Source organism: Vombatus ursinus, unplaced genomic scaffold (assembly GCF_900497805.2).
Source record: "Vombatus ursinus unplaced genomic scaffold, bare-nosed wombat genome assembly UNPS02014784.1, whole genome shotgun sequence".
Taxonomy (NCBI): domain Eukaryota; kingdom Metazoa; phylum Chordata; class Mammalia; order Diprotodontia; family Vombatidae; genus Vombatus; species Vombatus ursinus.
Genome location: NW_020954562.1, coordinates 18,908,879 through 18,921,555, shown reverse-complemented (window position 1 = coordinate 18,921,555; position 12,677 = coordinate 18,908,879). Strand labels below are relative to the sequence as shown.

General features: G+C 32.7%; 1 protein-coding gene across 2 annotated transcripts in view; it reads right to left on the bottom strand.

Moving 5' to 3' along the window:
- Positions 1–483: 483 nt before the first annotated feature.
- The window catches only part of GLRB (glycine receptor beta), a 112,914-nt gene continuing 100,720 nt past the window's right edge, over positions 484–12,677 (bottom strand). The window contains exons 9-10 of one of the 2 annotated variants that reach the window (XM_027866906.1): positions 11,483–11,775; positions 484–801 (exon numbers count right to left, since the gene is read on the bottom strand). In XM_027866906.1, coding sequence (XP_027722707.1) covers positions 796–801; positions 11,483–11,775 — 299 coding nt within the window. In that variant the 3' untranslated portion in view covers positions 484–795. Of the gene's footprint in view, positions 802–2,223; positions 2,521–11,482; positions 11,776–12,677 lie in introns of those variants that run through there. The other variant, XM_027866905.1, reaches the window with a different exon arrangement.

Genomic DNA, 12,677 nt, shown 5'->3' with positions numbered 1-12,677 from the left:
AAAAAAAAACTACTTTAAAGAGCATAATTATAAATAGATACTCATGTCATAGAATTTGCTATGAACATTGCCTGGTGTTGGTTCTTCAGTGTACAATAAAGACATAGGAGTAGGCATAATATATTATGATTATTAGGATTTTTATTTTGCAAAATATTTCACAATAATATTGTTACACAGCAGAAAAGAAAAAAAAATACACAGATTACTACTGATAAGAGGTACCATGGGTTGAGAAAAAAAACCTGCTTTATAGTACATTTTCCATTTTAAGGCCTAATTTCTTACACTTGACATGGTCAAAAACATTAAATATAAATGGAATTTAACAGCAATATGAATGCACAAGTAAGTTCTAAAAAGATAAAATGATTTTAAAAGGAAAATGGAGATAATTTTGCACACAACCCCTCAAATAGACATAGTTGTACTCATTAGGGCTTTGGAAACATTCTGGAAACATTGCTATTTTGTGTTTATTTCCTTTTTAAAAAAATGTTTGTCTATTAACACATTGCTTACATTTTCTTTTGTTATTTAAGTGACCTGATTTCATCTAATTCTTTGTAGACTTTGCCATTCATATATAGCCAGAGCATAGTAAATTGTTCCAGCATAGAAATAATTTTGCAACTAAAGGGTGCTCCCAGGCTACCATGTGTTTAGTTAGTGTCTTTCCACTTTAGAAAACTTTAATGACTTATGAAGAGTATTTTTTTTAATTCAACAGACTTGATACCAATGAGTCAAATAGAGCAATCAGAAGAAGTACACAGTGGCAGCATTCACTTAAACTCATACCTGCAAAGGAAACACTTAAATTAATACAGAGTTTATTTTAGTCTTTAAGGGTATGTTTGTTATTATTTATCCAATATGAATTACTGATATCTTTGAATTTCAACACTAGAATTCTAAGAGAAATATGAAAACCTTTGGAAACAATACCAAAATAAGAAGCAGATGCATCATCAAATTTGAAATCACTTTTTAGGTTGGAATGGTTAAAGTTGGTAAATCTTAACTGGAGAACAGGGTGAGGAGAAAAATAGAATTCCTTTAAAAGAGCACCAAAGTTCTAATATTCTTTTTAGCCTTTAAGTAAACTAATTAGGAAAATGCTAATGGTATAACAGTGATTAAATGTCTTACAACAAAATATAAAAGACAAATGGGGAAGCAAAAAAAATTCTTCAAAGTTTATACATGTGATTAAACAGATGTCTGCACAATTACATATGTCATGTGCATAATCATTTAAAAACTATTAAAAAAAACTAACAATCTAAGATCCTTTAGCAATTACAGACCTTTTTATGTACCAAAGTATTTCCAGCTACGGGACATTTTTGCTTTTTTGAGGAATCACCCATTCATTGCCTCTATATTCCAAAGAAAGTATTACTATTTCTTCTTGAAGGCACTATGGTATTGTGCCCTCAGTATCACTTCAATTTCAATCCTATTCAACAACAATGTGCTAACCAATTTAAAAAGTCACTTAAATGAGATTTTACTATCTTATATATTTTGTCATTTTGCCTTTCCTAATTTGCTCTTTCTCATTTCACCAAAAAACAAGGCACAATACATTTTCACACACTCCCACACTCCTCCAAGCTTCCCTTTATGTTATGGCACCTTTTAAATAAGATCTCTTTACAAAATTAGCCTGGCCTTTATTTTCTTTACAGAATATAGATTGGAATAACTGATATTTTTTTCAACTTACAAAGTTAAATAAACCAAATTATAAGATAGCTTGCTCTTCAATAGTACCATAAAAAATTATATAAGAACAAAATGGCTTTATCTGAAAGTTACAAGGAAGGAGCATTGAAATACTACATATACTAGAATACTGACATTTATCAGAGAGCGTGCACATCAGTTTCTCATTATTCAGATCACTTGAATTTGCATGTTTATAGAAACAGTATAGAGTTATTTGAATTTGATAAATGATGCAGTATGAGTTATTTTTCACACGTTCCTAGAGCAGGATGTATGCTGTACATATATACACATTAACTGGTCAGAGCACAGACATTTACAGTGTCATGCTTTCATTCAAAATTAAGACGCCGTATTTCATTACAATTGCACGGCATCAAAATGCTATATATTGCTTCAAAAATGCAAATGATTTCACGGACTGGCCTTTGTGATTGAGAAGAGAAATAATGAATGGTCTTGTATTTTACACAAATGGACAAAAATACATCATAAATATATTGACCAATATATAACATTGAAGAACAAGAAACAGAAAGGAAACAATGCCCTTGCATAAAGATCAATTCTCTTTGCTGCTGTTGGAATAACTGGTTTGGCAGGGGGAGGCTTCTTGTTGTTCTTTGCCTGGGATTTCCCTAGCCCATTGTTGACTTCAATGGGTTTTCCATAACAGTCATAGTTGGACAATTCAAAATCTCTAGGTAAACTGCCAACAATGCTGAAGTCGTTTGATCTCAGGTCAGATTTGGAAGTACAGACTTTTTTGCATCTGGTCTCACCAACCTGATAAATGAAGAGTTGTAGACATAATATGCTTAGAACTTTTTCCATTCATAAGTAAAGTATCTTTCTAGAGTACATATTTTGAGAGAACTTAAGCAAAATATAGCTATTACATTAAGAATGTGTTAAATTCTCCTAGATTTCTTTTGAGCAAAAATAATCAATAAGCAACTGATTGAATTGTTAAATTGGTTGAATATTTATGTCTTCATATGACTGCCTGTATGAAGTTATTTATGCTATAATCATTATACCCACATAAATCATCAGCATCTTTATATACTACCAACAAAACTCAGTAGTAAGATGCAGAATAAGAAATTGCAATTAAAATAATGACAAACAATATAAAACACTTGGGAATCTACCTGCCAAGATAAATCCCAGGATTATGTGATCACAATTAGAAAACATTTCAAAAATTGGAGAAATATTAATTGCTTATGGGTAGGCCAAGTCAATATAATAAAAATGACAATTTTACCTAAGTTAATTTACTTATTCAGCACCACATCAATCAAACTACAAAATACAAAATTTTATGGAACTAGAAAAAATATTAAAATTTATCTGGAAGAAAAAATAATCCAAGAATAGGAAGAGAATCAGGGACGAAAATGTAAAAGAGGGTAGTTTAGCAGTTTCAGATTTCAAACTCTATTTCAAAGCAATAATCATCAAAAACAATCTGATGCTTGCTAAGAAAGAGAGTGGTAGATCAGTGGGAAAGATTAGGAACACAATACAAAGTACTAAATGACCATAAAAATCTAATGTTTGATAAAACCAAAGATTCAAGCTTTTAAGGTAAAAACTCAATATTTGGCCAAAATTGCTGGGAACACTGGAAAGCAGTTTTGCAGAAACTAGGCATAGACCAACATCTCATTTTGTATACGAAGATAAAGTCAAAATGGGTAAATGATTTAGATATAAAGGGTGATATAATTAAATTTGAGGAGCAAGGAAATATCCTCATTAGCTCTGTGGATAATGATAGGAGTTTATGGCAAAACAAGGTATGAAGAGCATCACAGAATGTAAAATGGATAATTTTGGTGACATGAAATTAAAAAGATCTTGCACAAATAAATTATAAATATATATGTATATATATATACATATATATGGAGAGAGAGAGAGACAGAGAGAGAGAGAGAGAGAAAGAGAGAGAGAGAGAGAATGGAACTAAGCCAAATTTATAAAAATAAGAGCCATTCTCCAGTTGGTAAATGGTCAAAGGATATGAACAGGCAGCTTTCAAAAGAAGAAATCAAAGTTATCAACAGTTACATGAAAAAATGCTCTAAATCATTACTTATTAGAGAAATGCAAATTAAAACAACTCTAATATACCACCTCCCTTTTATCAGATTAGGTAATATGACAGAAAAGAAAAATGACAAATGCTAGAGGAAATGTGGAAAAATTAACACACTAATGCATTGTTGGTGGAATTGTGAACTAGTTCAACTATTCTGAAGAACAATTTAAAACTAAGCCCAAACGGCTATAAAATTGTGCATACTCTTTGACAGAGCAATAACACTACTAGGTCTATATCACAAAGAGACTAAAAAAAGGTAAAATGACCTATTTGAACACAAATATTTATAACAGCACTTTTTGTGTTAGCAAAGAATTGGAAATCAAGGGGCTGTCTCCATCCATTGGGGAATGGCAAGACAAATTTGGTATATGATTGTGATGGAATACTATTGTGCTATTAAAAAAAATGAGCAGGATGGTTTCAGAAAAACCTGGGAAGATTTACAAGAACTGATGCAAAGTGAAGTCTGTAGAACCCATTTTATATAGTAACAGCAATATTGTAAGGATGATCAAATATGAAAGAGTTAGCTATTCTGATCAAGACAATGACCTAAGACAATTTCCAAGGACTCATGATATATGATGTCATCCACTTCTGGAGAGAGAGCTGATGAACTCTGAGTGCAGATTGAACATACTTTTTTTTATTCTCTTTATTTTTATTATTTTATTTTGTTTGAGGAGTTAAAAGTCAATATGGTTTATATAGAAATATGTTTTGAATGACTTCACATGTATAATCTATGTCAAGTTAATTGCCTTCTCAAAGAGGGGGAGAGGAAGGAGGAAGGCAAGAATTTGGAACTCAGCATTTTAAAACATGATTGTTAAAATTTGGGAAATATTTTAAAAAATCAATAAAAATATACTTAAAAAAAACCCTAATGAGATTAATCTATTTTATCGTTACAGAGTGACAAAAAAAACACTCATTATCAACACATTGGTGCTTGTAAGAATTCCAAGTTAGGATTCTTGTAAGCTGAAATTGTGTATTCTTGGGAGGTATGTAAGGCATTTCTACCCTTTCCTGGCACTGAGATTCAACCATGACCCAGAGCTGTCTCCACTTAAGTTGATGGATTGCAGATATCATCCTGTACTTTCAATCTTTGACTTCTTTATTGAGACTGTTTCAAGAGATGTCAGCTTCTGGGACAAAGGTTTCTTTCCATTAGGTGACTTACATATATTATTCTTATCAAAAGATATAAAGTAAAAAGACTCACAACTTATTATCAACTGAGTGAATCAGTTGCCTTAAGGGGGGAAACAGTTAACTTTATTATCAATGGACAGTATGTTGTATTAAATATCCAAATTATATCACTAATTGAATTCAATTCAGTTTAACAAAATTATCAATTGCCTGCTACACACCAGACATCATTGTAATTTATTAAGAATACAATGATGAAAAACAACACAGTTCCATAATCTACTAGGAATATATAATATATAGACTGATAAATATGATAAAAGGTAGAATGTGAGAGGGGCAAAAGGTACAACCTGACAGAGTGTTCTGATCATATCACAATCATTAACTTATTAGAATTAATTATAAATTTGAATAGTTGCCCTATAACTTAGAAATAAAACATTTAAAATATCTATTATTTAGATTAATGTGTTTAGAGAGTACAGCCCCTTTACTCTAGTTTTTTTATAGATTTTTTTAATGATGGAACAGTTAAGTCCCAATTAGTGCAAATAATGAATCATAGTCCCACATATTTGAATTTGCACTATTTGAGCTTATGATTGTGTGAAATATTGTCAACAATAATACCACTTCATGAGTATTCATTATTTGCACTAGTCATTATTTTTCTGTATTATAACAAATAGTAAAAAAAAATGCCAAACTTTCCCCTGCCTTACACTACTCTTGGGCTATAAGTGAGGGACCTCAGAACACTGTATTAGCTCTTTAGTTATTTTAATTTATTGACATTGAGAATTGAAACAATTCTCTATTTGAATGACACCCTATTTTTTAAGGAATTAAAAAATTAGAATCCTAGATACTTCAACAGATTTGTCACCTCACTGATGTGGGCAGTCTCTCCAACACTGATTTTATGTAACTCATCCATGTCTGCACATTTCTCTCTCTCTCTCTCTCTCTCTCTCTCTCTCTCTCTCTCTCTCTCTCTCTTTCTCTCTCTCACTCCTAAGCTTCTAAACTCTCCTTTCCCTCAGGCCACTGAAATAATTCACGCCCTCATCACCTCTTGCCTGGACTATTGTAATGACTCCTTAATTGATCTTCCTGTTTCAAGTCTCTCCCCTTTCCAATCCATCCTTCACAGACTCCCAAAGTGATATCCCTAAAGCACAATCCTAACCATGTCACCCTCCTACTTAAAAAACTCCAATGACTCTCTATTGCCTCTAGGATAAAATATTAAATCCTCTCCTTGGCAATTCCCAGTCTGCATCCAGACTACCTTTCCAGACTTATTATATGTCACTCATCTATGACTCATCTAAACTGGTCTACTTCCTCTTCCTTACATAAAGCATTCCATCTATCTCCATTATACACAGGTGGGGTATTCCTGGAATATCCCCCTTTTGTCTCCTGTTATACCTAGTTACCCCAAATCTCAGGTCAAACACTACCTTCTGCTCCCCATTACTGCTTCTTCTCCCACCTCCCCAAATCAACTTATATTTACTTTTTTTCACTTGCTTTGTAGGTACCTAGCTGTGCATTGTTTCTGTCACGAGAATGCAAGCTCCTCAAGTACAGGGACTGTTTAATTTTAGTCTTTATATTCCCAGAATTTAGTACAGTGTCTAGTACATAGTAAGTGCTTATTAAATGTTTAGTGATAGATTGTAGACTTTATTAACCTAGGATTTTTTGAGAGGAGGGGATGACACATGTATGATATCATTGATATAGGAGACACCTGATAAGGGAATTTCATTTATTAGGGCAGATGTACACCTGCTTTGCAAAATATAATACTAAAGAATTGTTTGGGGATACTGAGAGGTTAAGTGTTTTATCTAGAGTCACACAGCAGTATGGATCAAAGGCAGGACTTGAACCCGTTTCTTCTGAACTCTGAGGGCAACTATGGCATGTTGCTTCTCCACCAAATATTTTAAAGTTATGTAATTCCCAGTGATGGAGTTTAGGGACCAAGATAATCATTGGTCTTGCTGTAAAAGTCATGGATTTGAAATTGACTGCATTCTCTAGGTTTGAAGGTGAAATGATTCTCTACTATATGTTGACATATTCTCCGAATACAAAGCATGTATGATTGTATTGGTATGATGATTTGGGTATTGAGTTAGATCCAATGACCTTCCACCATCTGGAATTCTCAATTTCCAGGGGAAGCAATTGCATAAAATGAAACACACACACACACACACACACACACACACACACATGCACATACATAGGCACACAAGCACATGTGCAAATGCACACATGCTTTCTTTAACACTGTGATTGAGGAGGGTGCCTAGTTACTAACTCTGGGATATCAAAGCATTCAGTGCTCCACTTTGTCACTGCTTTTAGTATAATGACATGTTGCAATAGGTTTTCATATGGAGCAACTATTGTTATCTAGTTTGGGATGAGACTTGATAACTCAAGATACTGAGATATTCTGAAATATTAGAACCCTCTTAGACTCTTTTAGGATTCTTAGAATCCAGAAAACTGGGCTTCAAAGTCTTCAAAGGAATCCTGACCTATTTGTCTCAGCCTGTAATCTCCCTGCTTCATATTGCAAGAATATAAGATTAAGTTCTTAGAATCTACTCAGCCAAAAACTTTAGAATTATATTACATTCTGCTAGTAGACATCTGATAAATATTATTTCAAAGCAATAATTGCCTCTTTTTTATGTTCAAGGCCAAAACAAAGAAAATACTGCTATAAATTCTAGTGCTTTTGTGCAGGCATGACTTTTCTATCTGTAAATAACTAGAGGATAAGGGTCAGTTTTAGATGTCATAATGCCCAAAGCCAGAGTAAGTTGTTTCAAAATTTAAATTGCATTTCCCCTAAACAACTGTATCATTTAATATTATGAAGAATTTTTAAGATACAACTCTGTAGGCTCTCATCTCTAGGATCTCTCAAGTCTCCCCACTCTAACTCATCATTAACTCATCTATCAAAATGATCTTTATAAAATGTAGGTCTGATCATATAACTCTTCCTCCAATTCAAAAACTCCAGTGGCTACCTATGACCTTCAGAATAAATGTGAACCCTTTTGTTTGACTTTTAAAGGTCCTCATAACCTGACCTTTTCCTACCTTTCCAGTCTTCTCATATCTAACTCTCCCCCCTACCCCTAGCTATGTACTCTTAGAGTCAATGAAACTGAACATTTGCTGTTCCTCACATACAGCACTGTAGGATTTTTTTCTTGGCTGTCCCTCATGCCTGAAATGTTCTCCCTCCTTATTTCTACCTCCTAGCTTCTCTGTATTCCTTCAAATCTAAAGTTAAGCCCCATCATCTGCAAAAAGCCTTTTCAATTTTCCTTAATTTTAATACTTTCCCTCTGAAACTACTTCTGATTTATTCTGTATGTATCTTGTTCATACACAGTTATTTGTATATTGTCTCTTCTCCATTAGACTGAGTTCCTTGAGAACAGAGTTTTTTTTTTTTGTTTTGTTTTGTTTTTAATATTTTATTTCCCTGGTGATTAACACAGTGCTTGGCAGATAGTAGAGACATAGTAAATGCTGTTTGATTGATTGATTATCTATATAATTTATACAAAGTCTATTCCAAATACAAATTTGTTATGCTAGCGTTCTGATCATTAAATGAGAAATTATTTAAATATAATAAACATAACCTTAAGAACACAAAGCGATAATGCCAATTAACCTAAAAGTTAGTTATTATGAAGGCTGAGATGCCTTGTAGTAACAATGGATGTTGTCAATTCTCCTGGAGAAGTTTGAGATTTTTGCCTTCATATTTCATGCAGTTTTTATGTGACTCAAAAACTTTAAAAGGAGACATGTTAGATGTTCTATTTACACTTGGATATGACTTCCATTAGCTACAAGGAAGTGATAAAATAATTCCAAAAGAAAAGTAGTAATAATATCCAAAGAAAAACACATGTAGGAATCAATTATTAGCACCAAGTAAGAAAACTGCTTCTCAGTAACACAAAACTGACAAAACCATACTGAGAGTACACACTTACAAGGTGACATCACATTTGTCTAATTCAAATGTTATGTTTTTCTACTGTTCCTCCTTGAGAAGTGTGGGACTTGTTTTCCTTTCTCTCATAAATTTCTATCACTTCCCAAAATTTCTGTTAGCAGAAATTCAGCATTGTGATAATGAGGTATTGAAGGATCATGTGTGAAATAGAAATAAATGGCCCAATGTTATTTCCTTCACACTTTCAAACCTGGGCCCTTTTGCTTTGAGCATATAAAAAAACTGTTAGGCAAAATAGAGTTCATGCTAAACAGAAAATATTAGTAGGCTGGTACAGTATATAAAATCATCTTTAGATCTTTTCTTGATCTGAAGGGTAGCATTCTGCAAAGAATTTTATCAGCTCTAGTTGGGTTCTGATTTAAGAAACCAGAGTCAGGTGAATAAATAACTTATTTTATGCACATGTAAAATTGTGTTTCCTATCTGACTCAATAGGTAGAACCTGGGATTTCATCAGCATGGGCTGTTCTCACTATAGAGTTTCCCTCTGATAATGCAAATCACCCACCTTGACCTCTTTATTACTTAGTATATAAGTCCTGGGGAGTTATCTGAGACACACGGAGCCTAAATGTGTCTAGGATCACAGCCAGTATCAAAGATGAGATTCAAATCCAAGTATTCCAAAATCAAATCGTAGCCCTCAGTTTACTGTACCATGATGTTTAAAGATAGCTGAATTAGTAGAGAACTGACCAAAACACTACCATAGTAAAGGCAGAAGGACAATTTGATTATACATTTATTTATTCATGGCTGCAAAATTTTAAAGTACACTACAGAGTCCAAATTTTTAGAATTTATATTTAAAAATACCATCCTAGAAACAGGATAGATATAAACTACCATATGTAATTTTTTCTCTGTCATCTTTCCTTTTCTCAGTAGAAGCAGTATTTTTCTTGGTTTTTTTGGGGGGGTTTGTTTTGTTTTGTTTTGACTAGGCAATGGGGTTAAGTGACTTGCCAAGGGTCACAAAAATAGTGAGTATTATGTGTCTGAGGCTGGATTTGAACTCAGGGCCTCCAGAAGGAGCAACATTTTTCTTAAATTGGCTTTAAATATCATCCAGTTTCCAACTGCTATTGCTCCTCAGTGTAATTATTATTATTATTATTATTATTATTTTGAGAGGTGGTTACAATAAGATTTTGTGTTGTTGTGATTGAAATGATTAAGCAACACTTGTATTTCAGAAGATGACATATTTTAGAACCAAAAATTCCTGAAAAGAAAAGCATAACTATATTTTGACATCAAAGCTGTTAAACCAAGACAATGTATTTGTGCAACCAAGTTGCATCTCTAGTTGTCATGTGGTTACTTCTTAACATATCTCAAAATGATTTTCAGTCACATGAATCTTTTAATTTCAAATCAGCCAAGGGAGTCTGAATTAACAAAATCTTTCATAAATACTCTAACATGATTTAACTTTAAAAGTCACTGGCTTGTTTCAGTACTAACATTTCACAGTGATTTCAAAACCTATAGGCCTATTATTCTGGTAGCTCAAAAGTAGCTTAAGTAGAGAATTAAAATGTTGAACTACTTAAATAGGTTATGCTACTTAGTGATGCCCATTAGCTTGGTTTGAAAGAAATTATATGAAAAGAAAAGTAAAAATAACATAACTGAGCCCATGAGTCCAGTGATCTCATTTGTTATTTTCCATGTACAGCTGTGGCAAACATGTTCATTTCATATATTATGAAAAACTAGGAAAATTTTTGCCTAGGAATCATGGCCCTTATGGTTGCAAAAATACTTATTGCCTGATGACTTTTATTATGCAACTTAACCAATTAAAGTTCTTCTTCCGTCTTTAACTTCACTGTGACAAAACAATAGACTTTGGGGAAAAAAAGTTTATTTTTCTCCTTTACTTTTATTTTAAAAGTAACTGTTTTGCTTTTGGTTTTTTTTCAACAAGCAATGTTTTAGGTAGCAAGCATTATTTTTGTATACACTTTTCATTTTATTCTTAGTTTTGAGTCATTGGCAGCTAGGTGTTATACTGAAGAAAAAACTGGACATGGACACAGAAAGAATTTATTTCAAATCCCACCTCACACATTTACTAGCTCACTGTCATTGGACAAGTCCCTTAACCCTTCTATGCCTCAGTTTTCTCATCTGTAAAATGATAAAAATAATAACACCTTTCTCATAATGCTGTGGTGAAGATCAAATTAGATAATGTATGTTAAGTGTTTTGCAAAGCTTAAAGCATTATAAATGCTAGCTATTCTTTTTTTATAATTTTAATTTCTAAGGATAAACAACTGCACAAAAAGTTCCACCAAGTCTTTTGTACCAATAGAAATAATTTCTTTCCATGAGGTCCAAAAGAAAATGTGTAAAATCCTTTACCTGGGTAAAAGCATCCTCACCTGTAAAGTGCTGATGTGAACAGGAGTCCCTGTACCATTGACTGTGTTCTTCTTAGCTGCATTTCCACCTTTCCCTTCTGCTTGCTCTGCCTTGGCAATCCTGGCTTTCTCTGCTTCAATTCGTTTGGGATTGTTTAACATCACCTGAACCACAGCATACTCTACCAGTGATGCAAACCCAAAGAGAAGACAAACAATTAGCCAGACATCGAGGGCCTTCACATAGGATACTTTGGGAAGTTCAGCAGCAAGTGTGGTACATTCGGATGCCAAGCTGAGCACTGAGAAGATACCTTTAAAAGAAGAAATTTGAGGTATAAAAATTAATATTTTTTCTGCACTTTTAGTCATTCTCAATATTGCACAACTCATTGTCTATAGTGACTTTACCAATGTGTCATTTTAACAAGAAATACAAATCTGTAGCCAGAGATGATTGAATGTGCTTTGTAAATACTTTATTAGTTTAAGAAATAAAATAGAAAATTTGAATCAAATAATTTTAAAAATGTATAGACCTGGTTAAAATGTATTAAAATCTTATTTTATTTTCATGTATCCCTATTTTAGTGTATCCCTAATAAAGGGATGTGTGTGTGTGTGTGTGTGTGTGTATGTGTGTGTGTATGGTATATAACAAGATATCCAGTTATTTACATTATCTGAATTTTCAACTTATTTTCAAATTAAATCTAGTAGTACCATTTTATTCTACATTGTGAATCAAAGGAAACATATAAAATTGATTCCTAGCAAAATTCCTAGTAAACAGACATAATAGAAGAAGGAAAAGAGATAAAAAAGATTACAGGGAAAATATCTAATTCAATCTTTTGAATCTATTTGACTCGCTATTTGACAAAAGCTGGGATAACAGAACAGCAGTCTGGCAGAAATTAGGGTTATATCAATAATACCTCACAGTATACGTCAAGAAAAGATTCCAGTGGATATGTGACCAAGATACAAAAAAGGTTATACTATAAACAAATTAAAGGAGTAAGGAAACAATTATCTTTTGGATATGAAGAGTTTGAGACTAAACCAGTGATAGAATCACACAATGATAAAAAGGACAAGTGTAATTATATATAAAAAATAAATTGCACAAATAAATCTTATGTAGGAAAAACAAGACGGAGAACAAATAAATGGAGGGAAATTTCATTACAATTTTCTCAAATAAAGGTCTCAT